The 27,568-nt window shown below is 63.7% G+C and overlaps 4 protein-coding genes across 8 annotated transcripts in view; 3 read left to right on the plus strand and 1 right to left on the minus strand.

Annotated features, from left to right (window-relative positions):
• Positions 1–152: 152 nt before the first annotated feature.
• GAA (alpha glucosidase) lies at positions 153–7,281 on the plus strand (the record flags this gene model as incomplete). Its single annotated transcript, XM_082326427.1, has 19 exons — positions 153–539; positions 622–767; positions 1,145–1,310; positions 1,721–1,817; positions 1,901–2,020; positions 2,176–2,294; positions 2,429–2,560; positions 2,730–2,840; positions 3,031–3,144; positions 3,261–3,345; positions 3,470–3,587; positions 3,996–4,129; positions 4,263–4,414; positions 4,646–4,794; positions 4,905–5,046; positions 5,285–5,383; positions 5,585–5,749; positions 6,244–6,396; positions 6,870–7,281. The coding sequence occupies 19 exons, from the start codon at positions 153–155 to the stop codon at positions 6,927–6,929; spliced, it is 2,649 nt and encodes an 882-aa protein (XP_082182553.1). The 3' UTR covers positions 6,930–7,281.
• Positions 7,282–7,955: 674 nt separating this feature from the next.
• SGSH (N-sulfoglucosamine sulfohydrolase) lies at positions 7,956–12,798 on the minus strand. Its single transcript, XM_082326569.1, has 8 exons — positions 12,702–12,798; positions 12,205–12,365; positions 11,856–11,961; positions 10,106–10,256; positions 9,689–9,845; positions 9,359–9,440; positions 9,072–9,275; positions 7,956–8,724 (listed from the first exon to the last, which is right to left on the minus strand). The coding sequence occupies exons 1-8, from the start codon at positions 12,787–12,789 to the stop codon at positions 8,165–8,167; spliced, it is 1,509 nt and encodes a 502-aa protein (XP_082182695.1). The 5' UTR covers positions 12,790–12,798; the 3' UTR covers positions 7,956–8,164.
• Positions 12,799–12,980: 182 nt separating this feature from the next.
• Positions 12,981–20,755, plus strand: SLC26A11 (solute carrier family 26 member 11; the record flags this gene model as incomplete). Its single annotated transcript, XM_082326565.1, has 16 exons — positions 12,981–13,370; positions 13,651–13,843; positions 14,030–14,115; positions 14,945–15,024; positions 15,849–15,991; positions 16,278–16,453; positions 16,609–16,681; positions 17,100–17,150; positions 17,957–18,017; positions 18,389–18,444; positions 18,563–18,703; positions 18,813–18,940; positions 19,349–19,448; positions 19,735–19,871; positions 20,229–20,301; positions 20,558–20,755. The coding sequence occupies 16 exons, from the start codon at positions 12,981–12,983 to the stop codon at positions 20,650–20,652; spliced, it is 1,983 nt and encodes a 660-aa protein (XP_082182691.1). The 3' UTR covers positions 20,653–20,755.
• A 1,132-nt stretch (positions 20,756–21,887) lies between these two features.
• Positions 21,888–27,568, plus strand: part of RNF213 (ring finger protein 213) — a 55,721-nt gene continuing 50,040 nt past the window's right edge. For 3 of the 5 annotated variants that reach the window (XR_014229742.1, XM_082326874.1, XM_082326877.1), the window contains exons 1-3: positions 23,714–23,940; positions 24,239–24,375; positions 26,745–27,073. Coding sequence is in view for 4 of the 5 variants with exons in the window: in XM_082326874.1 (XP_082183000.1) it covers positions 24,267–24,375; positions 26,745–27,073 (438 nt within the window). In the remaining variant the exon portion in view is untranslated. Of the gene's footprint in view, positions 22,009–23,026; positions 23,097–23,713; positions 23,941–24,238; positions 24,376–26,744; positions 27,074–27,568 lie in introns of those variants that run through there. The other 2 variants (XM_082326875.1, XM_082326876.1) reach the window with 2 other exon arrangements.

The following is a 27,568-nucleotide window of genomic DNA, read 5'->3' on the forward strand; positions in this document are numbered from 1 at the left end:
CCAGCAGCAGCGATCGAGCGGCGGCGGGGGCGGCTCCGGGAAGGGGAAGGCGCCCGCCCGGGGCCGGGGCCGGGGCCGGGGCCGCCCCGGGGGCGGTGCCGTGACGCGGGCCGGTTCCGCGGCGCCTGCCGGGAGGCCGGGACGGCGGGGCCATGCCGGGGCCGCGGGTCGCCGCCGCCGCGCTGCTGGCGCTGCTGGTCCCCGCCGCGGCGGGCAGCCCCGGGGCCGCCGGCTGCGAGGTGCCCCCGGGCGACCGCTTCGACTGCGGCCCCGAGCGGCTGCTGGCCCGGGCGGGCTGCGAGGCGCGGGGCTGCTGCTACGCTCCCGCCGGCCCCGGCCCCGGCCCCGGCCCCGGCCCCGGGCCGCCCTGGTGCTTCTTCCCCCGCGGCTACCGCAGCTACCGGGCGGAGAACCTGACGGCCACCGCCAGCGGCTTCACCGCCGGGCTCCGCCGCGTCGCCGCCAGCTTCTTACCGGGGGACGTGGGCTGCCTGCGGCTGGACGTGGCGCTGGAGACCCCCGCCCGCCTGCGCTTCACGGTGCGCCCCGGCCCCGGCCCCGGCCCCGGCCCCGGCCCCCCGGGCTGCCCCCAGCCGACCCCCTCCCTCTCTGCCCCCGCAGCTGCGGGACCCGGCCCGGCAGCGCTACGAGGTGCCCCTGGCCACGCCGCCGGCGAGCGGCCGAGCCGCCTCCACGCTCTACGGGGTGCGGGTCAACCAGGAGCCCTTCGGCCTCGTCGTCTACCGGCAGCGCGACGGACGGGTCCTGTAAGTGCCCGTCCTGCCCCGAGCCGGGCGAGGGCTCCCCTCGCCTTCCCGAAGGGATTCGGTCTGGAAGCGGGACCCGACGCCGGCCCCCGCAATGCGCGGGCCGGGAGCAGGGATGGGGCAGGGGACGCGGGTGGGGACAGCAGGGTGGCAGTCAGCGGCTGCGGGGGCTTTGCTTTGACCCCCTCTGCCGTTCGGTGGCTGAGAAGGGAAGCGGGAATCCCGGAGCTCAGCCAAAACTTGGTTTTGTTTCACATGGTGACAAGCATCCGCATCCCTCCCCAGAGCTGGTGGTCCTCCAGCTCGGTGCCTCCCTCCTCCCCGGCTACTGGGCACCGCCGGGGCTGTTTGCCGGAGTCTCCCTTTCTCTCCGGCAGGCTGAACACCACCGTCGCGCCCCTCTTCTTCGCAGACCAGTTCCTGCAGATCTCCACCTCTTTGCCCTCCCATTTCATTTCTGGGCTGGGGGAGCACCTGACGCCGCTGGTCCTCGACACGGCGTGGACCAGGGTCACCCTCTGGAATCGAGACATGGCTCCCGTGGTACGGAGCGGGGCTGAGGGAAAGGGAGACGGCTCATCTGTGCTTGCAGGGGTGGCCCCACGGCCTCTTATGTCTTGTCCGGGGCTGGGGAAAGGCGTCCGTGCTGGTTGAGCTCTGGGACCTAGCATCAGCCCCGGACGAGCCCATAGGACCGCTGTCCCCACGTCAGGCTTTGTCCCCCCTGGGGCTCTGCTCTGTGCTGCTCGGGAGCTGCTTCCCCCCCCACTGGTCCCAGGGCTCTTGCTCGGGGCACAGCTCTGCCAGCTGGGGCGGTGTTTGGGGCTGCAAGCCCTGGGTTTGCACCCTGAGCCATGACGGTGCTTCTGGCCGGAGGCGAGGGGTGGGCGGGTGGGTGCTGCACTGGGGTCTCTGGCGGAGCCTTGCCAGCACCACGCTGTGCTCTGCTCCAGCCCCAGGCCAACCTCTACGGCTCCCACCCTTTCTACCTGGGGATGGAGGATGACGGTTCAGCCCACGGTGTCTTTCTGCTGAACAGCAACGCGATGGGTGAGTCCCGTGGAGGCGCCAGGCGCGGGCTTGGCCCCCGTCCCCCTCCTCAGCTTGTTCCTCCGGCGCTTGTGCTTCCCCAGACGTGCTCCTGCAGCCCAGCCCGGCCTTGACCTGGCGCACGACGGGTGGGATCCTGGACTTCTACGTCTTCCTGGGCCCTGACCCCAAGAGCGTGGTGCGGCAGTACCTGGACATTGTCGGTAGGGCCGAGCCACGGGTGGGGGGCACGGGTGCTCCCGGGATGGCTTTACTGGGTTGCTGTGAGCTGCGCGATGCAGCCAGCGTGGCGGAGTGGGGCGCGGTGCTGGGCTGTCCCTGTGCCCGCCTGGCCAGCGCCCACCCTCCCGGCTTCCAGGGTTCCCCTTTATGCCCCCGTACTGGGGCCTGGGCTTCCACCTCTGCCGCTGGGGCTACTCTTCCACCGACATCACCCGGGAGGTCGTGGTCAACATGACAGCAGCCCGCTTCCCCCTGGTAGGTCCCGGCTGCTCCCCGGGAGCCTCTGCCCAAAGTGGCCGTGGGGGGGCTGATGGGGAGCCTCGGTGGGGTCCGGCGGCGGTGTGCGGGGGTCCCTGCTCCTCCCCGAGCACTGCTGCCGCCATCCACAGGACGTGCAGTGGAACGACCTGGATTACATGGACGCCAAGAGGGATTTCACCTTCAACAAGAAAAGCTTTAAGGACTACCCAGAGATGGTGCAGGACTTCCACCGCCGTGGCCTGAGGTACATCATGATCGTGGTGAGTGGCACCCCTGGCCGTGCCGGGGCTCCTGCACGGCACCCGGGTTTCCCTGCTGGCACCGGGGCTTCTGGCTGCCCCCAAGGGCGGTGATGGAGCTTCCTCCGAGGAAGGAAGGGGAGGCCATTCCCTGTCTCGCTGGTGAAGCCCCAGCTTTGTGCCCTGCCAGGATCCTGGGATCAGCAGCTCAGGGCCTCCCGGCACCTACAAGCCCTATGACGAGGGACTGAAGCGAGGGGTGTTCATCCGAAACGCCACGGGGCAGCCCCTGATCGGGAAGGTGCGTGCGAGGAGCAGCCCCGGTCCCCGTGGGAGGGGGCTTGAGCGGGGCGGCGGGAGTGGGACCCCGAGAGCCGGAGGGAAAGAGCCGGGGAATGGCCATGCTGGAAAGTGGGGTGGTGCGTGGGGGCTGTGGGGTGCAGCGGGTTGGGGACAGCGGGGCTTTGCCGGTTGCTGCCTCCCTCCCACAGGTCTGGCCGGGCCCGACGGCCTTCCCGGACTTCACCAACCCAGAGACTCACGAGTGGTGGCACGACATGGTGAAGGACTTCCACGACCAAGTGCCCTTCGATGGCATGTGGATTGTGAGTGGCCCGGCAGAGTTGCCGGCTGCGGCTCCCTGGCTCCTGCCCTGCACCTCTGCTGGGCCCTGGCGCAGCAGTGAGGGCATCCATTCCCTCCCCTTCCCTTCCCTCCCCAGGACATGAATGAGCCGTCAAACTTTGTGGAGGGCTCCCAGGACGGCTGCCCCAACAACAGCCTGGAGCAGCCCCCGTACGTGCCAGGTACGGGGAGTGGGTACCAGCCTCTGCCCGGGGGTGCGGGGAGCCCCGGCAGGAGCCCGGGGGATGCTCCGGTCCTGGCCGAGAGGGCTCTGAGCTCGCCCTCGCCACTGCCCCTCCCGTGCAGGTGTGTTCGGGGGACGCCTCCAAGCCGGGACCATCTGTGCCTCAAGCCAGCAGTACCTGTCCTCCCACTACAACCTGCACAGCCTGTACGGGCTGACTGAGGCCATCGCCTCCCACGAGTAAGCCTGGGGCTCGTGCCGCAGCTCCTGCTGTCCCAGAGGATGCACATCCCAGGGGAGAGACCCCTCCCCATGCCGCGATGTGGGCAGTTTGGGCATGGGAGGCATGCAGCGGGTGGGCGAGGGTTTGATTTATAATCCAGCGCACTGCCTGCTGCTGCCAGCCTGGCACTGGAGGGGACTGGAAGCATCCCCTGGGCTGGAGCTGGTGCAGTGTGGCCATGCCGGCTCCTGGGCTGAGGGGTTGCGTCCTGAGCACTGTCCCATGTCACCTGCCCCATGGGTGAGGTGGCCCTGGGCATCTGCCCTGGCACGTGCCAGCTCTGTGCTGCTGCCGGGAGCCGCTGGTGGGGTGCTGAGTCCCTTCCCTGCCTGGGCGGTGCTGAGCTGACCCCGTCCCACCTGCAGCGCGCTGCTGAGGGTCCGGGGCAAGCGCCCCTTCGTCATCTCACGCTCCACCTTCGCTGGGCATGGGCGCTACGCGGGGCACTGGACAGGGGATGTCGGCAGCGACTGGGAGCAGCTGTATTACTCCGTACCAGGTAGGCTACGGGGCGCTGGGGCTGCATCCGCCCCCGCTTCCCCCCCGCGCCTCCCCTGCAGCCAGTGCCTTCTCCCTGGGCTCTGTGCCCGAGGCGCTGCAGAGCCCTGATGCCCTCTGCACCCCCTCCGCAGAGGTGCTGCTCTTCAACCTCTTTGGGGTGCCACTGGTGGGTGCCGACATCTGTGGCTTCATGGGCAACACGTCCGAGGAGCTGTGCGTGCGCTGGACCCAGCTGGGCGCCTTCTACCCCTTCATGAGGAATCACAACGACCACGGCGCCCGGGTGAGCACTGGGAGCCCTCACCCTGCCCGGCAGCGGGTGGCGGGGGTGGCTGGGGCAGGGGTGGGTGCTCTGGGGCCGTGCGAGGGGCTGCCCTGCCTGCGTGGGAAGGCGGCTGGCGCAGCTGCGGGGCTGTGTGCCGTTGGTGCTGGGCTCGTGCCAGGGGGAGTCCGTCCCACGTACCCGAAAGGTGCCCACCCTTTCAAGCATCCCCCTTCGGCTTCTCTCCTGCAGCCGCAGGAGCCGTACGCCTTCAGCCCAGCTGCCCAGGCCGCCATGAGGAACGCCCTCCGCCTCCGCTACTCCCTCCTGCCCTTCCTCTACACCCTCTTCCACCGGGCTCACTCCGCTGGGGAGACGGTGGCGCGGCCCCTCTTCCTCGAGTGAGTGCCGACCTGGCCGGGGCCGATGGGTGCCGGTCCCCACCAGGCTCAGCGGGAGGTGGGTGCTGGGTCTCCCTGGCACCGCACTGTCCCTCCCCGTCCTTCCCTAGGTTCCCCAAGGACCCCAACACCTGGGCTGTGGACCGCCAGCTCCTGTGGGGCGGGGGGCTGCTCATCACACCCGTGCTGGAGGCAGGAAAGACCAAAGTCAGCGGCTACTTCCCGGCGGGGACGTGGTACAGCCTCGCAGGGGTGGGTGCTCCCCCGCCACGCCACGGGGCTCTCGGGTGGCCGCGCAGGGGCTTCGCCGCGGGGCTCCGCCTGCGTTCCTGTGCCCCACCGCTGGTACCGGCCCCCCAGGGCTGTGTGTTCAGGACTCATGCCTTGCCTGCCTTCACTCATGGCTGTTCGAGGGCCGCAGCACTGGGCTGGGACCCCCTTGGCTCGCTGTGCCCTACGCCTGCTCTTCCCTCTTTTTGTTGTTACTTAGGACTCCACCATCCACAGCAAAGGGCAGTGGATCCTCTTGCAAGCCCCCCTGGACACCATTAACGTCCATGTCCGCGCAGGGCACATCCTGCCCCTGCAGGTGAGCCCGCTCCGCGCTGTGGTGACCGCGGTGACCTGTCTGGCCAGCCCCTGTCCACGCGTGGGGCAGGGCGGAGGGCTGCAACGCAGTCACCGGCAGACTGGACGTGGCCGAATGAGCCGCGAGCCTGTGGTGCTCGGCCGGGGCTGGGGGAAAGCGACTCCGGCAGCGCTTGGAGCTGTGCCTGATCTTGCACCCCAGGAGCCTGCGTTCAACACTGCCGAGTCCCGCAAGAAGGGGATGGCCTTGGTCGTGGCACTGACACCGGACGGCTTTGCCAGGGGAGAGCTGTTCTGGGACGACGGGGAGAGCTGGCAGACCTTTGAGAAGGGGGACTACACCGAGATCCTCTTCCTAGCCACACATGTGAGCGAGGGGGGGCTGCTGGTGGGGGTATCTGAGCATGGGTGTTCGCTGCCGCGTGCAGGTCCCGGTGCCCCTGGGGCACACGTGGTCACGGGCAGCACCGTGCCATGGTGCAGCCAAGCTGTGTTGTGCCCAAACTGCCAGACTGAGTTGCGGCCCTGCAGCGGGTGCTCAGCGTGGGCTACAGCACTGTGAGGTGGAGGGGTCCCGTGGGGACCGTAGCCCCCAGGAGCCCACTCAGGAGGGGGAGAGGCTGTGCCGGGAAGCTGGCTGTTCTCTTCTTGCACCCGCAGTGCTGCGCAGCAGCGGATCCTCTCCAGTGCTGTCTGATAAATGGCTTTACTGCTCTCCAGCAACGGCAGAGCGCCCGTCCCCCCGGGCTCTGTGCCCTGCAGACAGGCAGCACGTTGGGCAGGGCACATCGAGAAGCCCTGGGTGCGTGTGGGGTGGCTGGGACCCGGGGGCACGGGGTGACAGCCCCACTGTCCCCACAGGGTGCTGTGCTCAGCCAGCTGCTGCGGGCAAGCGCCCACCTCGACGGGGTCCTGCTGGAGGCCGTGACCGTACTGGGCGTCACCAGCCCTCCCCGGCAAGTCCTGGCCAACGGTGCCCTCGTGGGCGACTTCTCCTACCGCAGCGACACCCAGGCAAGTGCTCGTCCCCCCGTGGGGAGGGGGCAGCGGCAGGGGGGAGCTGCTGGCCAGCAGCTGGGAGGGGACCCGGGGCTCCGCCAAGGGGCTGGTGGGGTTCAGCCCCAGCGATGGCACGGTACCCGCTTTGTTGGCACCAAGGAGCGTAAAGGGCTGCCCAGCATGGGCTGGGTTGCTGCCCTGGCGCTGGAGCAGGATTAGGCTGTGCAGGGGGGCAAGGGTGGGGAGATGGAGGATGGAGAGGATGCATGGTGACGGGGCTGGAGCTCTGCGGGGAGCAGTGGTGTGGCTCTGGTCTTGGGGCTGTCTGCCTTGGGCACCCTTCCCGGGGGGTCTGCGGCACTGGGGCCGTGCCAGGCTGCATCTCTGCATGCACCCCAGGCGGGCAGGACACCCCCCTTGGCTCTGACACCCCCTGGGCTCCACCCTGGCCAGTTCTCACTGTCCTGACCCTTCCTTCTCCCCCTCAGGTGCTGAGTGTCCCCGTGTCGCTGCCGATGTGGGAGCAGTTTGTGATCACTTGGTCCTGAGCCTGTGCTGGACCCGTGCCGCTCAGCGGGGCGAGGCGATGCTGCTCCCTCTGGCTCTGGAGCCAAATCCATCCCATCCTTCGTAAAACCAGAGCTGCTGCTGCTCTTCCCACGCAGCATGGCTCCTGGGCTTCGGCTTCCCTTCCGGCTAACACGAGTGCATTGGAGATGTGTGTGCTGGACTTGCATCGGGGGGGGGGGGCTTGCACAACCCCTGGGGATGGGGAAACCCTCAGCTCCTCCAAAATGGGGAAAAAAACAACCCAAGTGCCTTGTGAGACAGCAAACCTGTTCACATGTGGAACTGGTAACCTGTTGAGGGACTGTGCGGAGTCTCCTGGCTGTGTTTTTGGGGAGGGGGATCTGCGCAGGAGGGTGAGGGAGCAATGCTGTGAATAAAGTTGCTGTTTCTGGGAGCAGCCCCAGGCCGAGTCTGTGCCCCTCTCTGCCGGTGCCTGTCCTGAAAGTGCTGCTGAGCCCTGGCTCATCCCTGCCCCCCGGCTGGGACCCCCCCGGCTCCATCCCTGCCTGGGGGCCTCCAGCGGGACTGCCTGCACCCCTTGCAGGCTTCACCCCATTCCCAGAGCACTGGGGGACCCCTGGCTGCTCCTGCAGCCCCAGCCGTGCCGTGGAGCCCCTTGGCCCGTCCGTCCTGTTGGCTCCTTGGCCCGTCCATCCTGCTGGCTCCGAGCCCGGGGACTGCTGCCCTCCGGGGGCTGCTGGCCCCGGCCCCCACTGTGCAGCTCTGGTCGAGCCTCTGCGGTGCAGGGAGGGAGCAGACGCCGTCACCCCTGGGCCTGCGCACTTCAGGGACTCCGGGCACTTTCTGTATTTTGTTGAATTAAACTGTACCCCAGCCGCCTCCTCGCTGGTACCCGCTGGCCCGTTTTCCCCCAGCTGCCCCGCCGCAGCAGGGCTGGCAGCAGGCAGTGCTGCATGGAGACCGTGGCGCCCGGAGCCGGCAGGGACGTGCTCAGCTCCAGGTAAAAACAGATCTCTCCTCCAGAGGCTTTATTGAGGAGCAACTTGGCCCTGCGGCTCCTCTGGCCAAGGATAAAGGCACAAGGATCCCTGAATGCTCCAGGGCCAGGCACTGTTTGCGATACAGAGAGCCAAGCCTCGGGGTGTCACCCAGGGATTTGGGACCGGCCCAGCCGGGATCCTGCTCCGACCCCCTCGTGCCCGACGGCGCACGGCCGTCCCACGGCAGTGGGGATGCCAGGCAGAGCCGAGGCTCACAGCTCGTTGTGCAGCGGCCGGCACGGGGGGCTCAGTTTCTCCTCCAGGACAGCGTCGGGGGCACACACCCAGGGGTCACCCGTGTCCCACTGCCACTTCAAGAGCTGCGCGCGAAGCAGCTGGAAGACGGCGGCGTAGCGGGGGTCGGGGGCCAGGTTCTGGCTCTCGGTGGGGTCACGGCTGCAGTCAAAGAGCTCCCAGCGGTCCCTGTAGTAGTACTGGTGCAGGGTCTTGTTCCAGCGGGTTGGCTGCCCGGCCCTGGTGCGGTTGAGCAGGTCTTGGAAAGTGGGCGAGATGTAAAAGTCCTGGTCGATGGGAAATGGCATCTTGTAGTTGAGGTTGTGAATGAGGCGGAACTGCTGATGCTGGACGGCTCGCATGGGGTAGTACATGGTCACCTCGTGGTGGCTCTGGCTGCTGAAGGCGGTGTCCCAGGGCTGCTCCGACTCCAGTGCTGGCAGGAGAGACTTTCCGGTGAGCTGCACCCGCTTTGTGCCAAAGATGCTGTAAGAAGGGTAGGGGATGGAGAACCAGTCCAAAATGGTCGGTGTGAGATCTGGAGGAGAAGAAAAGGGTGAGAGGAGGGGCTGGCGGCCCATGGGAGGAAACTCAGCCCTGGAGAGGGGCAGAAAGGTCCCTGGGGTCTGCTGCCACATGGGCTGTGGGTGGTCCTGGGATGAGCTGCAGAGCTGAGCCCCAGGATGACGTCCCTGCTGGGGACCCTGCTGCTCTGTCATCCCTCCTCCCCCTTCCCAGGGCTGGCCGTGCCAATGCCGAGGGCTGCAGGCTGTCCTCCGGGAGAAGACCCTGGGTTTTGGTGTGGGGAGGGTGGGGACCAGCTCACACCCGCCCCGGCACAGCTCAGCACGCCTCTGCTCCCTCTCGGGGGGCTCGGGCTCTTACCCAGGAGGGTGGCGAAGGCCTGGCTGACCTGCCCCCAGCGCTCGGTGTGCTCGGGGGAGGAGATCAGCAGGGGCTCGGCGGTGCCCGACCGGTAGAGGTTGGTCCTGCCGCTGGGGAAAGGGATGCCGTTGTCAGAGGTGTAGATCACCAGCGTGCTGTTGAGGAAGCCGGCACGCCGCAGCTCCTCCAGGACCAGCCCGATCCCTGCGGATGGAGGGGCAGAGCTGAGGGAGGACGGGAGGGACCACAGTGCTTGCTGCCACCAGCCTGGTCCCCGCGGCTCCTACCTTGGTCCATGCGCCCGATGGTTGTGTACTGGGCTGCCAGGTCTGCCCGGGCAGCCGGTGTGTCTGGGACAAAGTGGGGGACCTAAACGGAGACAGGGAAAGCGGCACGTGGCGGTCACGGGTACGCCAGGGTGGCCTTCACCAGCTCTCGCCCTTGATGCTGATGGCAGTGACCGAGGTGGGGGCCAGCCTGCAGCCGTCCTGGCTCTGGCAGAGGCTGCTGTTGCGTGCAGCCCCCATATAGCCCTGTGCAGCCCCATATAGCCCCATGCAGCCCCATATAGCCCCACGCAGCCCCATATAGCCCTGTGCAGCCCCGCAGGCTCCCACCTGCACTTGCTCTGGGCGGTAGAGCTGTGGCTTCCAGTCTGGGATCCAGCCCATGCCGCTCTCTCCATTGCCGAATTTCTCACAGAAGGCCCCGTACTGGGGCTGGGAGTGCCCGCAGCGGTGGGGGTCATGGAAGGCGACATAGAGGAAGAAAGGCCTAGAGATGGAGAGGATGGAGGTGGAGGTGGTGTAGCAAAGGGCCTGAGACCAACCCTGGGCTGTGCAGGGACGAGCTGGGGTCGGCAGGAGGACTCCCACCTAATCTAGGCTTCTGGATATGGGGTGACCCAGAGACAAGGTGCCCCTTCCTATTTGTGACCAACTGGGACATGGAGACACGTCTTCAGTGAGGCCGGTTTCCCTCCCCTCTCCCGTGCCCCCTCGCAGCCTGCCCCAGGGACACAGGGTCCGTCTCACCTCTCGTCCTGGCTCTGCAGAAAGCGCCGGACGAGCTCTTTGATTCGAGTGATGTTTCTCCCAACCTGCAAGACCGAACTGTTCTCCTCTGTGTAGGCGAAGTCGAAGGGGTAAACAGCCTCGGGCCCGACGTGCTTCTTCCCAATTATCCCTGCAAGAACGCAGACGCACGGTGTGCCAGGAGCAGCGGGGAGCAGGGGGTAGGACGCTGGCTGCGGCCGCTGCCTCCTCCCCGGGAGCCGATGCAAATCATCTGCTCCAGCATGGGCTGCGCTCAGCAAATGCTGGTGACAGAGGAAGATGCTGCTGGCTTCTCCAGTCGTTTCTGCTCGTTGCAGAGGCACTTCCACATCTGCTTAGAAAACGGGACCCACCTGGGGACCACGCTGCCACAGCTCACAGGCGCTTGTGGTGGTGCGTCCCCCCGCCCTTTTCCTCTGGACCACCTTATGACTACAGGGACTCTGGTCAATGCTTGGCCTTTGAGCAATTTGTCTGGCGATCAGGCGCCCCTTGGCCGTACCAGGCACTCCCGCACGGCTGAGCTGGGGAACAAGAATGCCTTGATCTTACCTGGCATAATCAGTCACCCCTTGACAGCCTGGGAACGTAGCATTGTGGATCGTAACTCGGGCGGATCGGTATGGGAGGATCGTACCTGTCTTGCTGAGATTGATGAGAGCTCAGCAATTACCGACCGGAGCCGTGGCCAGAATGGAAATTTACTGATGCCTAAAGTCAATCATCTCACAACCTTATAAACAGCGGTACCACGGGAGACCCTCTGAGCTCTCCTGGACCGCAGCGGGCTGCGCCAGCATCCCCCTCGGAGCGGGACGCCTCTCAGAGCTGCGAACCCTTATGTTCGCATGCCGAGGCCTGGCGACAGCACCTGGGCCCTTCGCTCCTTGAGGCTCAATCCTCGCCTGCTGAGACAATCATCGAAGTCAGTATTTCACTGAACTCGAGGGGAATTTTTGAAGGGAACCTTTATCTGCGCATAACAAACTCGCGAGGAATTTTAAGAGGTACCTTTATTAGGCCTATTGTGTGATTGTGTGTGTATCGATACAAATATTGTAGTAAACTTTATTTAATCACTTTGTAGATGCTAGAGTAACCAATGATTAGTTACTACTAAATTCTTGTGATTCTCTCCTTACTGTGAACAAACCTTAAGTTGCTGCTAAATACATATAATCCTTAGCCATAAACCATTGACCAAGTCCCGGACTAGGATTGGATCCAGCTGCACCCAGGCTCCTCTCTGAGAAGGAGTTTAGAAAGCAAGGGGGTCCGTTCTGCACCTCCTGACTCAACGGGAGGGTCTCCTTTACCCCCTGGTATTTCCTTCTCTCTCAATCTTCCCTTCTCTCTCTTTCTCTCTCTCTACATATATTCCATTCATTTAATAAGTAATAGAGTGAACCTTGCCATCAAACTTTGTTAAATCACCCTTTTATGAATTTCTGTTAAAATCACTATTTGCAAATATCTTTGGCAGTGATGATTTAAGCAACCTAACCGCTCATTTTGCAACAGCGCTAGAGCAGCCGAGTGGCCCGGGTGGAAGTTTGGGTCGAGCACGAGCCTTGTGTGAACGCGGGAACCGGGAAGGAGCAGGCTGAGGAGCAGAAGCGACGGTGAGGGGTAACGGGATGGCAGGGGAGCAGCGGTGGGAGGAAGCAAAGTGAAACACAGGTGTCACTGGGTGCTTCCCCGCCTGTGTCACTTGCCCTGGGCTACCTACCTGTCCGGACGCGGGCTTGGCTGAGCAGCCGGGGCAGGCTCCGCACGCTGTCGAAGGAGTTGAAGTGGTGCACGTCCTGGTGCAGCCCGTACATCCCATTCTGGTGCTGCAGGCGGGGGGAGACAACGCGGTTGGATGACGCCTGCCAGCCTGGCCCCGAAACAAGCCCAGCCGTGCAGCAAGTGTGCGTGCGTGGGAAGCAGGTCCCAAGGGGCAGGGGAGAGTGGGTCAGCAGGCAGGAGGGGATTGCCAGGTCCTGTGGCCATGCTGTAAGCATGCCGGCTCTGGTCATCCCCGAGCGCCCACTGCAGACTGGCAGCCCCGACCCGGCACGCGTGGGTGCCCCTACCTGGGGTAAGCCGGTCAGGATGCTGGCGCGGCTGGGGGAGCAGCTGCTGACGGAGGTGAAGGCGTTCTGGAAGACCACGCTGCGCCGGGCCAGCGCATCCAGGTTGGGCGTCCGGATGGCCGAGTTGTTGTAGGCGCCGCTCTCAAAGCCACCGTCATCTGCTGCAGCGGGAGGGTGCGGGGTGAGCACCGGGCCTGACCCCCTGCGTGTCCCTAACCGGGCGGGGGGCAAAGCCCAGGGGACACTAATGACACCGGGAGCATCCCTGGGCTGAGGATGACCCGGGCTGGGGCCGGTGCTGCCGTGACCGTCCCAGCAGAGGGGATGCAGCGGGACCCCGGGGTCGTCCCTCCCCTGCCCCCGGGACGCCCCGAGCGCCGAGCCCCGGGCGGGGGGAGCCGGGGGTACCCCGCCGCGGGGGGGGGCCAGGGCTGGGGGCGGCGGGCGCGGACCCGGCACCGGTCCCGGGGCTCCGCCGGGCCGGCGGCCGCACTCACCCAGGAGGAGCAGCACGTTGCGGGCCGGGGCCGGGGCCCCGCCGGTCCGGAGCGCTCCCAGCAGCAGCGCCAGCGCCCAGAGCCGCATGGCAGCGGCACCGGCAGCGGCAGCGGCACCGGCAGCGGCACCGGCAGCGGCACCGGCAGCGGCACCGGCCGGGCGGCGGCGGCGGGGCTCGGCGGAGCTCCCCGGCTCCTCCGGCCGCCCCGGCTCCTCCTCTGCCCCGGTCACATGAGGCGGCCCCGGCGGCTCAGATCCGGCCCGGGCGGCGCTACCGGATGCCCCGGGAGCCGCCGGCCCCGCTGCAGGGAACGGGGTCGCCCCGGCGGCTCCCGCTCAGCCCCGGCGAAGCCGCCCCGCGGGGGTGCCCGCTCCGCTTCGCCCCGGCCCGCTCGGGGAGCTCCGGACCCCGCGGCGTGTGGGGGCGGAGGGGGCTGCAGGCGGCCGGGCTGGGGGACGCTGCCCCGGCCATGTCGGCGCCGGCTTCCCGGCAGCGCGGGCAGAGCCGCCCGTGCCCGCGGCTGCGGACGAGGCTGCCCGTCCTGCGCTGGCTCCCGCGTTATTCGCTGGCCTGGCTGCAGCTGGACCTGATCGCCGGCCTGACCGTGGGGCTCACCGTCGTGCCGCAGGCGCTGGCGTACGCCGAGGTGGCCGGGTTGCCTCTCCAGGTGGGTGGCAGCGCCCTGCGGCCGGGGGTGCCCGGGGACGCCGGCTCCCCGACGGCGGCCTGCGGCCTGGCGGGGAGGGCTGGACGGCTGGGCGGCCAAGGGCTGGTCCGCTGCAGCCACCCATTTTCTGGGGCCAGGAAGCCGCAGAGGCCGGTGTTTGCTCAGGGCTGGCTGCGGGCGCTGGAGGGACCGGAGGGCAGCCCAGCCCTCCTCGTCCTGGAGGTGTCTGGCATTTCCCAGCTCCGAGCGTTGTGCCAGTGCTGCTTTTGTCCCTGTGCAGTACGGCCTGTATTCGTCCTTCATGGGCTGCTTTGTCTACTGCTTCCTGGGCACCGCCAAGGACGTGACGCTGGGTCCCACAGCCATCATGTCGCTGCTTGTCTCTTCTTATGCGTTCCACGAGCCTGTCTATGCCATCCTGCTTGCCTTCCTCTCCGGCTGCATCCAGCTGGCCATGGGGCTCCTGCACCTCGGTGAGATGCTCTTGCCGGGCATGGTTGTATTTTTAGGATATCGTTGTACATCCTGTAATTGTTCCCCCCCTTCCCCGTGCTCTCTGAGATGCTGGGGTTGTCCTGCTAACACTTGTGACGGCTCTGTGTGCATGCAAACACCCCGTTGGGGCCAGCAGCGTGCTTACTGCCACCCGTCCCGTGCAGGTTTCCTCCTGGATTTCATTTCCTGCCCCGTCATTAAAGGGTTTACATCGGCCGCCTCCATCACCATTAGCTTCAACCAGATCAAGGTAGGGTCTGCTGGTCTGCTCTGGATGCCTTGCCCGCTCTCTCCTGGAGCCGGCTGGGATATTTAGTACCGGGCTGGGCGATGTGCTCGGTGTGAAAGGAAGGAGCTGCAAGGGGGGCACAGGTCCCCCCTGCCAGCGGTTCTGGTGGGTCCCCAAGTGCTCTCTTCTGAGCAGACCAAGCTGAACAAGCCCTCTGCCTGTGACCAGCTGGTGGCATTCAGGACACGGGTGAAACCGGGACATTTGATTTGGTCACTTGTGGGAGGTGCTGGGTGATTCTCGGGCAGGGTGGGTTTGCAGCTCTGCTGGTCCCTCACTGGGCTCTCAGGGGCATGAGGCCCTGCAGTGCTTCTGGGGCTGCAATGCTTCCTTTGTGGTTAACCAAAATCAGAGACTCAGGGAGATGGTGTCAGGCTGTGCAAGAAACCAGCAGGCCGGCGTTGGCTAATGGCTGCGGTCGCAGCGAGGGCTGCTGGGAAAGCGCTTCCAGCATGGTGCAGGGGGACGGCAGGGCTGCGCAGGCTGGGCTGGGGCCCCGAACTGAACCCCGTCCTGGGAGCTGCGCAGTCGTGTCTGCAGGACGGGGTGGAGGCATCTCGGAGCATCTCTGAGCCCTGCCCGCACGGAGCCGCGCAGGGAAAGGGCTGTCCTGGGGTGCGTGCGGGAGCACGGGGTGGTCGCTGAGGGGCTCTCCCACCAGCAGCACTGACACCGTGCGTGTGCCAGGGCCCCGGGCAGGGCTGGGCCCCGGTGCTCCCGGCTGTCCCTCCACGGCACCTGGCAGCTTGGGTTGTGCCAGGCTTTCACCAGGCTTTGTCTTCCTGCACAGAACATCCTGGGGCTGCAGGGGATCCCTCGGCAGTTTTTCCTGCAGGTGTATGAGACGCTGCGGAGGATTGGGGAGACCAGGTCAGCACCGTTCCTGCGCCTGCCCTGCTCCGTCCCCCTGCAGCTGCGGGGCCTCGGGCTCTGCTGCTTCTCTCCCCATCTCTTTGGTCACACCTTGGACCGATTTCTTGGTCCCTGCCCAGTGCTGTGACACAAGTGCTTGTTCTCAGCCATTTCCATTTGAGCTGGAAATTTGAAGATGGGGGAGCAGGAGGGCTCCCAAGCTGCTAAAGGGGAAGGATGGGGCAGACTTGTCCTATTTTCCGCTCCCAGTTAGGTACGCCAGGATTTTGCCAGCCCAAAGACACATCCTTGGGACTGTGTCGTAAGTTCTCCTCCAATTTTTGACAGTCCAAGACAGCGCTCAGGCACCCCTGTGCCCCCCGCCCTTTCCCGTTAGCTGCACCCGTGGCTTGGGCTCTGTGCCGCAGCCTGGGTTTCACACACAGCACGGTGACACACAGGGTCAGCTTCGTCACGGCTGGCAGAAGACCTCCCTGCCTAGCTGTGAGGGGCAGCAGTGGGAGGGGGGGGGAGGCAGATCCCACTGCGTGGATCCTGCCTGTTGCAGGGGTCCTGCTTCCCTCTTTTTGAAGAGCCCACAAACCCATTAGCATCGTACCGCTGACTGGGGGAGACCCCCTCCTCCCTCTCCTGCTGCCCTCTAGGGAGGTGATGTGTTTTACCAGTGGTACAAAGGTGCTGGCAGCGTCCCTGCGAGCTATGCACCTCCTGCAGAGCCGCAGCATGTGCCCGGGCACATGCTCTTCCTCCTGCGGGGCTTTGCGGTAGCTCTCCCTGTGCCCCACGGCGTGTTTGGGCTGGCACTGATGTGCCTGTTGCAGGGCTGGGGACGCCATCCTGGGGCTGGCCTGCCTGGCTGCGCTGGCAGGGCTCCGGGCGATGAAGAGCCGCCTGCCCCGAGCTGCCCATGCGGAGCCGCTGGCTGCCAGGGTCAGCTACCTGATCGTCTGGACCTCCGCCACGGGTGCGTTGGCCATCCCCTGCCCTCTCCCCTCCCGCGGCCGTCCCTCCTGGGGTCTCGTCTCTTCTGGGCAAGGAAGAGACAGCCCGAAACTGGTAATGCCCAGGTCGGCAGGAGCTGAGACCTGGAGGTGGGTCAGGGAGGACTAAGTCCCAGGGATGGTCCTGCTGCTGTGCATGCCCCTTCCTAAGGCCTGGAATACCTCGGCAGCCTGGGTCCCCACCTCCTGCTGTCCCTCCTGCCGCCCTGGGCTCCGGGCAGGTTTTCACGGTTGCTTTCTCTGCTGCAGCACGCAACGCCCTCGTGGTCCTGTTTGCTGGCCTGGTTGCTTACTCCTTCCAGGTGATGGGCTCCCAGCCGCTCACACTCACCGGCAGCATCCCCCAGGGCCTCCCTGCCTTCCGCCTGCCACGCTTCTCCATGGCTGTGCCCAATGGCACCATCCCCTTCAGGAGCATGGTGGAGGTGGGTGCCAGGCTGGCCGGTGGAGGCTGGGCTCCCCACAGGCTGCTGTCTCCTTGCTCCTGCGTTTGCTGGCTCCCCGTGCAGCGGGAGGAGGCTCTGCTGCAGGGCGACCCTCGTCCCTCGGTGGCAACACTCACCGTGTCCTTCCCTCCCAGGACATGGGGGTCGGGCTGGCCGTGGTCCCGCTCATGGGCCTGCTGGAGACGGTTGCGATTGCCAAGGCGTTTGGTACGGTTGCACCAGGCTCCTGCGCCTGTGCTCTCAGGAGGGGTCTCTGCGGGGGGCTTGGGGTGCTGGGGACATTGCTGTTCTTATGGGGGCAGTGGGAGGGACTGGGCTGCCCATGCCGAGCCCAGTTCATAGTGTGGGCTGGCAGGAGGGGTCCCGCGGGGTGCTGCTGACCCCCTCCCCTGGCCAGGCAGCTGCCCCATGCCTGGCTGGGGAGCGGGCTGGGGGGTCCTGCATTGTGCATGGCTGGAGTTTGCACAGGAGCTGAACGTTGTCTTGGGCTGCTTGGGGGGTGCCGGGACAGGGGGGTGCCGGGACGGGGTCCGACGGCTGTCCCAGGCACTGCCGGCCCCGCTCCGCACGCACGGCGGGTCGTGCCTGCGGGAAGCTCTGGGCGATGCCGCTTGTCTCCTTTCAGCCTCGCAGAACGATTACAGGATTGACCCCAACCAGGAGCTGCTGGCTATGGGTAAGAGGCCGTTCGGAGCAGGAGGGCAGGGGGTGGGGATCTGGCCCGAGCACCGCCCTGTGTCCCTGTGTGAGCCAGCCAGGCAGGACACAGGAACAACCATAAAACCATGGATGAAATGCAAATAGTAGATTTATTTTCATTACCTCACCAACCAAGGGATTCCCGAAGCAGGACCCAGGCAGAGGCACACAAGTGGGAATGCAGGCAGCACGGAGCTTGGTCCATGCTGGAGGATCACCAAACCTGCTGTTCTCACCTGCTTATCAGGGATTCGCGCAGGCGTAGTTTACCACTGTGCTTTGATCTTTCCTGTAGCAGGGCAGGAATCTCGAGCATGTTCAATAGGGTGCCTCTAAGTCTATTGCAGGCCTATGTCGTCTAAACAGATGTTCTACTTGTCCAACACACGTGGCCAAACACCAATTAGTATGATATATGTGTTTTTCAATACCCCAGCTGCAAGTCACTTGAGCATGTTTACGATCCTCCTCGCCAATCTTCCGTTATTTTCCCTCAGTCCCACAGCCCCTGAGCTACCAGAGATCCCCATCTCAGCAGTCCTACCTCTTCCTGAAGTTTTACCTTTCTCATCTTGCATGGTGGCCCCCCCAGCCTTTCTCACAGCTTAGCAATTTCCAGAGCAGCCTGAGCCCAGCACACACGGCTGGGCGGGCTCCGATCTGGCCCCGGGTACCAGCCTGGGGATGGAGAAGGTGACAACAGGGGCATAGACCAGTCTGGTGGCCCCAGGCAGTGCCTCCCATAGCTGCTGCATCCCCAGCCCCTCTCCTTCCCCACTGCAGGCTTCGCCAACATCCTGGGCTCCTTCGTCTCATCGTATCCCATCACGGGCAGCTTTGGCCGGTGGGTAGCAGGAAGGGGAGCGGACCCCCAGCCCGCGGGACACTCGCTGGGGCTGTGTGGTGAGGGGGCTGTGCGAGATCTTGGGCAGAAGGTTGTGCAGACCCCGGTGGGTCCCTGAGCTCGTGTCCTGCTCCCCAGCTGCCCACCTTGGCTGCCGGGCCATGCGTGGGTCCTGCGGCGACCTTCCCTCCCATCTTGCGTGCTCTGTGGTCCTGCTGCAAGCTGGGAGCCACGGGCTTGCTCCTGTTTTTCCCTGGGTCTGATGGGGTGGGTGGTTTTCCTGAGTGGGTCTCTGGGCAGGGGGTGGGGGCAGCTGCTGGCCCCGGCCAGCCCCAGCGCAGCCTGGGACAGCGCGTTGCTTTGCATTTCAGGACAGCAGTGAATGCGCAATCGGGCGTCTGCACTCCCGCAGGAGGGCTTGTCACAGGTAGAGCCCCTGACCCCGCCATGGGCTGCTCTGCAGGCCCTCGTGCCCAGCACCCACTCCCCTCGGGCACCCTGGACATTGGGGACCCCATGGCTCAGGTGCTCCCCATCTCCCACAGGCACCCTGGTCCTGCTCTCGCTGGCGTACCTCACCTCGCTCTTCTACTACATCCCCAAAGCGGCGCTGGCCGCCGTCATCATCTCGGCTGTGGTCCCCATGTTTGACGCTGGGATCTTCAGGACTCTCTGGCGGGTTAAGAGTGAGGGCACGAGCCAGGGGCAGTCGATCCCCCGATGCAGCCCGTTGTCCCGGCGGGCCCTGTGGTACAAGGACAAGGCACAGCCGAGCCTGAGTCATTTATCTTGCAGGGCTGGACCTTGTGCCCCTCTGCGTGACGTTCCTGCTCTGCTTCTGGGAGGTCCAGTACGGCATCGTGGCTGGGGTGCTGGTCTCAGGGATTCTCCTCCTCTACTCCATCGCCAGGCCCCCAATAAAGGTGGGTTTCACGCTTTGCCTTGGATGCAGCGGGGACAGCTGGGCTCGCCCAGGAGTGGGGAGCTGGGAGAGGGCTCCCCGAGGACAGCGGGGCGTTGGGGTGCAGGATGACATGCTCTCGCCCTGTCCTGTGTCCCCAGCCTGCCATCGGCTCCCCTTTCAAGGAGCACGAGAAAAGGGTATCCCAGGAGGTGAGAGCAGGAGAGGGAGGCATCGCTGTCCCTGTTCCTGCTGACGCCTGAGCTGTGGGCAGGAGGGGATTTTCCCTGAGGAATGGGGGCTCCTGCGTGTCCCAGCCAGCAGGGAGGACAGTGCTTGGCTTTGTCACACGGGCAGTTGTCCCCACCTGGGGAAGGTGACAGCCCCCAGCTCCCCGTGACTCATCCTCCTCCTCCGGGGTCTTGCGCAGGTGTCGGAGGGGGACGTGCTCCTCGTGCAGCTGGGGAGCAGCCTGCACTTCCCAGCCATCGAGTGCCTCCGGGACACCGTGTGCAGCCGCGCCCTGGCAGGTACGGTGCTCCCCGGCCCGCCGGCTTGTCCGGGGGAGCCGGCTGTAACCCGGTGCCCACCTGGATCACTGCTGAGGGGGGTGGCAAGTGCCGCCCAGGTCTGCAGGCTACGGGTACAAGCAGGGCCAGCCCAGCTTCCCTGTGGCAGGGACCAGCCCCTGGTTGCTGCTGCTCTCCTGTGGCTGACTTGTCCCTTGCAGCCATGCCTCTGGCTCTAAGGGCTGTGTCCCCCGGGCTGGGTCATTTCTGGACTCGTCAGGGACATGACCGTATGCTCTTCTTCCAGCAGCATCTCCACCACGCTCCGTCATCCTGGACTGTTGCCACATCAGCAGCATCGATTACACGGTGGTGGTGGGGCTGGCAGAGCTGCTGCAGGAGCTGCGCAAGCACGGCCTCTCGCTGGCCTTCTGCGGCCTGCAGGTACGTGGGACGCAGCCTCAGCCGGCCCCGTGCCGCGTCCTGCCGCCTCTCCCCGCGCCAGGCGTCCGCGCTGCTCCCCAGGGGAGGCTCTGCGCTCGATGGGCTCAGCCCAGCTGCCTTCCCCGCGCGGTCTGCGCTGGCCGCTGGCGCCTGCCGCGAGGATGCTGCTGCCTCTCTTCTGGGAGCGCCTTCATCTCAAAGAGGGGGAGGCTGCAGCATCTGAGTCCAGCTGTGGGATGTGGGGTGGCGGGGAAGGGCTGCATCCTCTGCCCTGGGCTGGCTGGGGGGCTCACAGCCCCAGAGAGATGGGAAGCGGCCAGCAGCAGGCTCCCTCAGCCCAGGTTTCTCTGCCCTTAGGACCCTGTTCTCCAAGTCCTGCTGTCCACAGACTTAGAGGGATTCCAGCATTTCCCCAGCCGGGAGGAGGCAGGTGAGGCTCTGGGCTGCCCCGGCTGCTTTCCCAGGGCTGGGGTCCCCCAAGCTGCTGCTGAGCGGGGCTGTGGAAGATGTGCCCAGTATTCTGACCTCTGTCAGGCCCCAAAGCTGCCGTGCAGGGGGCTGCAGGGGCCTGGCTCCCGGGAAGGCAAGCGGGAACCCTTCTGGAGAGTGGGGTCACCCCAGCTTTGGGGATTTGTGGCGAGCCTTGGCTTAACCCTCTGTCCTGCTTCTCCCCCTTCCTGGCGCAGAGCGGTGTGGAGGAGTAGAGCCGGGGGGCAGCGGGGCAGCCCCCTTCACCAGCACCACTGAGAGCTTGCTGCTGCCCGCCGGGCTCATCCAGTGAGTCCAGGAACCGCCTGGGACCTCCTCAGGGGCAGCGTCGCCTCGCCTCCGATTACGCCGGGGCTGTGTGTCACGCAGAGCGGTGGATGTGACACCCCGGTGACGTCCGACCAACGCCCTCCACGGGAGCCGCCTGCCCCGGTCCTGCCTCCCGGGCGGCTGGTGGGATGCCTGCCTGCGCCGGGACCGTCCCCATGTCCCACGCAGGGGAGGGCAGAGCAAGGCCAAGGAGGGATGGTGGAAGGGATTAGTGGGGCAAAACCATTCCCTATCACAGTCATCCGGAAAAAGCCATCCCTCCTCCAGGCCTTCCCCATCCTCGAAGCTGCTGTCTTTTTTAAATCAGCTATTTTATTTCTGGAGACTTTTCTTATTCTGGGACATACTGAACTCCGACGCAGAGCGTACTCTTGTCAAAGTGAGTTTCAGGGATGTTGGCACTGCCCTCCAAGCCCAAGGGCATGGTGCAGCTCCCAACCTCCAGCTGCTGGGAGATGAAAAATATCAGTGATTTTACTCCTTTCTGATCCCTCTTGGATTTTCTGCCGACTGCTGCCATCGGGCAGGGCTGGGCTGTCCCCCGTGCGTGCAGCCCCTTGCCTGACTCCTGCCAAGCACCTGAGGGGACAGGCACTGTGACACCAGCATGTGCTTGCCTTGCTGTGAAATGGGTGCAAAAAGCAATAGTGCAAAAAGCAGGGCTGGGGGTCAGGGTTCAGGAGAAAGCAGTTTTCCTGAACTGCCCTTGGCTGACATCCCCGTAAGGAAGGTATAATAAAGCAGTAATGGCAAATGAGTCAGCGTGATCTCTGCCTTCCTTTGGGGAAAGCTTTTGCCTTTTGTATGGGAAGGAAAAATTAAGCCCTAATTTCTGGGCGCTGCTGAGCAAACCAAGGAAAGGAAACTGAAACCAGGCTCCGCTCAGCTTCTGGGTTGCTCAGTGCCTGAAGGCACGCTCCGGCACAGCTCCTCCTGCGAAAAATTTTGCAGGTTTTGCAGTGGCAGCAGAGGTGCCCAGGAGCCACAAAAACTGCGAGGGCCGACAGGTCCTGCTGCCGGAGGCTGGAGGAGCATTTCCACAGCGGCAGAGTGCTGGGCGGTGAGTTCCTCGCTGCACCGGCAGCAGAGAAGCATTTGCAGAACTGGAAGGGCACACATGCCTTCTCTGTCTGTCCATCTGTCCATCTGTCTCCCCAGACCAGGAGTGACCCGCACAGAGACAGAGCAGGTTCGACCTGTTTCTCTTCACGTTGTGGGGCAGCTGGCTGCAGCCCTGCGCTGCATCAGGTTGCGCTGTGAAAGCTGCTCCGCACGCCCGGAGAGGAGCTCGGCGAGACAGCGGCAGGAGGGAGCTCAGGTAACCCCCTGCCCGCGGATGCTGGGAGGAGCAAGAGTGGGAAAAGAGGGGGTAAGGCGGTAAAAAGGGCTGGTTGTGTGTAAATAGCGCGTGTGCGAGTGAGTTTGTGAGCGCTAGTGAAGCGCAGGCCAGCTCGGTCCCAGTTGGATCTGGGGACAGGGTGGCAGCCGCATCCCCACTTTTGGCTGTTGGATCCAGCATGATGTATTTTCCTCCAACACGCTTGCCCTCCCCACCGCTGCTGGCAGGCCCCATCCTGCGTCCCTGCGCCGTCCGGGGAGCACGTGCACTTAACAGAAGGGTGAAACACCCCACGGCCGCCCCCAGCGCTGACACAGCCCCGCTCCAGCGGCCTCAGGAGCCCGTTTATGACCATTTGCTGCCTGTGTTATTGCAGCAGCTCAGAGACCAGATGGGAATAAGAAATGATCGATCGTGGCCTGAGGGATGTCTCCCTCCAGGCAGTGGCGGGGGGCTGGTACGTCTCCACCCCACCAGCCAAAAGTAGAAAAAAGAGGGGCTTTGCTGGAGCTCTGGGAGCTGCTAAAACTGGGCTCAGAAGGAAGAGAAGAGGGCTGAGCTCCAGGCCAGTCCCCACTGGCACTGCCCCGCCAGCAGCGGGCATCCAGCTCTGGGCTAGAACTGGCCCTCAGGTCAATGCCAAGCCTCTCCCAAGCCCTCCACAGCGGGCTGGGCTCTTGGTGCGGTACCGGGCGAGGTTTGGGCGTCCCGGGGAGAGCGGAGCGCCCGCTCCCTCCCACCGGTAGCGGCCCTTTGCTGCGCTTCTCCGGTGCCCGGGAGGATGCCCGGCGGCCCGGCCCGCTCTCGGCGGCGGGGGCCGGGGGGCCGGGGGGGCCCTGCCCGGCTCCGGGAGCCGCCCGGCGGAAGGCGGCCAGAGCCGGTGCCGGCCCCGCCGTGGCGGGGTTGGCCGGGCCGGAGCGGGGCCGGGCGGGGGGCGGCGACGGTGACGTCCCAGAAACGAAAGTTGGCGGCTCGGCGGAAAAACGAAACTTTGCCAGGCGGGAGGCGGCGGCGCGGCTCGGCGGAGCGGGCGCTGCAGGTGCCGGTCCCCGACCCCCGGCCCCCCGGTGAGTTGCGTTGCCGGGATCGGCGGGGTGGGCTGGGACGGGGCACCGGGGGGGGGTCCGGTGCGGGCGGCGCGAGGGGCTGCCCTGCCGGGGCCGGGAAGGGCGGTGCGCTGCGGGCTCCGGGTCCCGCTGCAGCCCCCCGGTGCGCCCCGATCCCCCCGGCCGTCCCTGGGCGCTCCCTTCTTCTCTCCGGCCGGTGCACCCGGGACACCGCTCCCCCTTGGAGGTCCCGGTCCTCCCCGCGGTGCACCCATACCGGCGGCCCCCCGGTGCCTCCCAGTCCCCCGGTCATCCTGGCCCCCAACCCCCGGTGCCCCCGGTGCCCCCCGGTGCCCCCGGCCCCCGCCCGCGAAGGCGGGGAGCCCCGCCCCCTGCCCGCCGGCCCTCACTTAACGGGCCTCATTTGCATTCCGCCGGCCCTTCGCCACGCCATTGGTCCATCCACCCGGCTCGTTTGCATATCTACGCGGGAGAGGCAAAGTTGCCGCCTATCCGCGGGGAAGGAGCGGTGCTTCATTTGCATATAGGCTCCGCCCAAGGGTCAACCCCGCCTCCGCCCCGGGCGGTGCAGGTGAGGGCCGGGGCTGCGGCCTGCGGGGCCTGCCCCGTCCCCGGTCGCGCCCGGCCCGGCCCGGCCCCAGCCCTTCCCCGGCACAGCCCGGCGGGACGGGGCTCCCGGCCTGTCTGGCGGGAGCAGGACCCTGCCGACCTCCGGGGCTGCCGGGGGACAGTGAGCGGGGCCTGCCTGTGAGGCTGCCCGAGCCCGCCCTGCCGGCGGAGTATGGCTTTGCCCGTGCCCGGGCCTGCTCGGCTGCGCTGCCCTCACTGCACCCTGCCGGCTCCGGTGGGTTCCCAAATGCCTTTAATTATAAAAAGTCTCTGTCCAGAGTGGAGTAGCTGGTTTTATTTGTTTATTTTTTAAAGCGTTTGTGGTTTCCCCCCCAGGCCTGTGAGCTGGGGCAGCTGAGGGATGGCAGCCCCCGCGGCCGGGGCCTTGCTCTTGGCTATCACAGTTTGGTTCCTTGAAAATAAAACAGGAGCCGGGAGAAAGGTTATGTGACAAAGGTTCATTACTTCACATTAATATTTTGTATTTCTCTTTCTGCCCCATCCTTTTCTCTCCCTCCGTGGCTCCGAAAAAGCTTATCGCAGAGTTTGCGGCTGGGAAACATGAAGTGCCACGTGTGTCACTTTGTGTCTGGGGATGATTCTCCTGGTTCTTGCAGCAAATGTGGGGCCCAGCTGGCTCCCATCGCGGGCCCTGGGGACGAGGATTCAGGTAGGAGGCTGCAATGCGGGGGGAGCTGGGGGATGCTGCGTGGGGGGACTGGCTGGAGCACGGTGCTGGCGTGCCCCGGGGCTGCACGGCGACCGGAGGCTGCGGGTGTCCCCTGGTTCCTGTGTTAGCCCTGGTGCTTGTGGAGCTCTGGGCTGCTCTGGCCAGGTCATTACGTGCTGCTCTCGTCTCAAACTTCCCTTGCATTACTTGCCAGACATGGAGTTTTCCTCACTTTGCAGTGACTAGTGGGGGATGGAGAGAGAAGCAAGTCAGTCACTGACACCTACACACATTCTCCGCACTCGAATCTCCAGTGTTGAACTAGTTTCCATTTTGCCAATGAACTGGTGCCATTTTTATGGAATGCTGTTTTACAAAGACTGGTTGTCCTGGTTTTGGCTGGGATAGAGTTAATTTTCTTCCTAGTAGCTGCTATAGTGCTGTGTTTTGGATTTGGGGTGAGAATAATGTTGATGACACACTGATGTTTTAGTTACTGCTGAGCAGGGCTTGCACAGCGTCAAGGCCTTTTCCTGCTTCTCATACTGCCCTGCCAGCGAGGAGGCTGGGGGGCACAAGGAGCTGGGAGGGGGCACGGCTGGGACAGCTGACCCCAACTGGCCAAAGGGCTGTCCCACACCGTATGGCGTCACACTCAGTATATAAACTGGGGGAAAGCTGGCCGAGGGTCCGCTGCTCAGGAACTGGCTGGCATCGGTCAGCGGGTGGTGAGCAATTGCATTGTGCATCACTGGTTTCGTATATTCTTTTATCATTATTATTATTTTCCCTTCCTTTTCTGTCCTATTAAATTGCCTTTATCTCAACCCATAAGTTTTACCTTTTTTCCTATCCTCTCCCCCATCCCACTGTGGGGGGAGTGAGCGAACGGGTGTGTGGTGTTTAGCCGCCTGCTGGGTTAAACCACAACACTGATCTAGTCCCTCTTGAACCAGAATTTCCTATATCGTCAGCTTACTGTTAGGTTTAGAATTCACTGCCTGAGCTTCTGTTTGACAACACGCTAATTCTGCCTCTACAAACAGTAACAGAATCAAGTACACAATTAATGCAGTTACACGGGGAGAAATATTTCCTAATCCTTTATTTGCTTAAAGAGAGAATGACCCGGGCCACCAGAATTGCTTTTGGTGTGTTGATATGAAGAAGTAGGATCCCAAAAGAATACACTAAATCAGAATCAGCCTGCTGTAGTCCTGACAAGATCAATTCTTAGCAAATCCCTCTGCAATCCAGAATGGCAAGGTGACAAACCCAGCACTTCCAGGTCTTAAATGCTGTAGGAAAAACATCCAAAGCATCTGTTCTGGTGGTCCAAAAGCTTTGTCCCTGCTTCTGGCAATGGTTAAAGGTGGTGGAAGGAGTTGTAGTGCTTTACCAGGTAAATATGCCCTCTGTCTGGGGAACCAGGGAGTTCTACCAAGTAAATGTGTGCAGGTCAAGCCTGGTCAACAGAGGAGTCACTGAGGAGCAGGAAAAGCTCAGGGAAGAGTTTAAAATCTTCAGATAGTGGCATGATAGTAAATTGGATGTGAGACAATATTGCAAAGGGTGCCTCACGTACAAAACAACCTGCTGTCATGGTGCAGCCTTTGGGCTGTAATACTCAGATGCTGTGAGCTACCTTCACCTTGATTTTTTTTTTTTTTTTTTTTTGTGCTCCTGCTCCCAAAAATACCCAGAGGAAATCAGTGTCTTTTGGTGTTGGTTGATCTCCACTCAAAGAGGCTAAAAGCTTCTGCTCTCAAACTTGGGGTAGAGACAGTGCTGAAGAGCCTGTAGAACAGGTCGGTAGAAGGTGGAGATCTGCTCTGATGCCTGATTCAGATCCGAGCTGCCTTTTCACAAGTTTTAGGGCCTGGATAAAACTGTTGAAGATAAAAAAGGAAGTTTCCCATGCCGTCCTGGACACAACACTCAGCTGCACGGTCACACAGTCAGTCCAGAAGGTTGAAAAAGCTGGCAAGTGCTGGTGTTCTGTCACTGCACATCTTGAGGGTCCTTGAGCATTTCAACAGGCAGTTGTGGTTCCCAGTGCCTGCTGCTTCGGCAAGCAGCATGTTAGCTGGAGGTAGTACAGAGAAAGATCAGTACCTCAGTGCAGTGATTTCTTATCTTAATTATTCTGCTGCTGACTGCAGGGGCCTTGGAGAGGGAAGGAGACTGTGCTAGGGATGGAGGATGGTGTCATTGCTAGTGGTAGGTGTTGAACAGGGAACAGCAAAGCGGCTCCTGTGTATTCAATCGATGCATTTAGTCAGTGGCAGACCCTGCTTGCTCAACACCAGCCGAGAACTGTTTTCTTCCCTGACTGTCTAGTTTAATGATGAACCTTGCCTCCATTGCAGAAAGAAGAGAGGTGAAGCGGGCTCCAGTCCTTGATACAGGAGCAGAGCCTGGGGGAGATGCGAAGGGAGAAGGTGCTGATGGGCCTTCTTCCATCCCTGAAGCAAAGGAGGAGGAGAGAGGATTGCAGGTGGAGAACACAGGAGCTCTGATCAATACCTCAGAGACCACACCTGAATGCACTCCAGCGGGACCTCCTTCCTCTGCTGGAACATGGGAGGAGGAGGAAGAGGGAACATCGCTGCTGGAGTGTGTAACAGCTCCAAGTGATAGCTCAGAGACCGCTCCTCAGTGTGTGGCTGGTGGTTCTTCTGAGAAGTCACAGAGAAAGGTAAGGCTCTTTGTCAGTGCTGAGGAGCAGGAGTAGCTGGTAACTTGTTGCTCTCTCTTTTGTAAAGCAATGAGGCTGGGCTGCATCACCACAAATCCCTTTGGCCTGCATCTGGATGCTGCTGCCTGTGTTCCTAGGCAAACTGTAGATTTATTTGCTTACGTTAAATGTTGTGTATGCGGACAGCTGCTGTGGAGAGCGGTACAGCTCCCCCGCCAGTACCTTTGCTGCATTGAGGGAAACAGTACAGAATTCAGCTTAGTAATTGGTCTGATCTTGTTAGTAAGCATCATGCTCAGCGCTGCTCTGTGTTCCTGCTGAGAAAGTCTTGAATATTAAAATGACAGAATTCTCAAGAGTTACTTGCATTTCACCTACTACAGAAGATGGTAGCTGGTCTTGTCCCTTCTCTTCCTGATCGTTCTCCATTAACCCAGTGTAGCAGGAAGATGTTGGTACTAGCTGCAATGGAGGAGGTGACCAAGAATTTATCTT

Source organism: Platalea leucorodia, assembly GCF_965183815.1.
Source record: "Platalea leucorodia genome assembly, chromosome: 14".
Classification (NCBI taxonomy): Eukaryota; Metazoa; Chordata; class Aves; order Pelecaniformes; family Threskiornithidae; genus Platalea; species Platalea leucorodia.

Bases quoted from the DNA above. Each gene is read 5' to 3' on its own strand.
- SGSH (XM_082326569.1), bottom strand. From the start codon at position 12,789: ATGCGGCTCTGGGCGCTGGCGCTGCTGCTGGGAGCGCTCCGGACCGGC. The intron at 10,257-11,855 runs GTAGGTAGCCCA...GCGTTCTTGCAG, and splicing joins CCAAGCCCGCGTCCGGACAG to GGATAATTGGGAAGAAGCAC. The intron at 8,725-9,071 runs GTAAGAGCCCGA...CTTCTCCTCCAG, and splicing joins GGCCTTCGCCACCCTCCTGG to ATCTCACACCGACCATTTTG.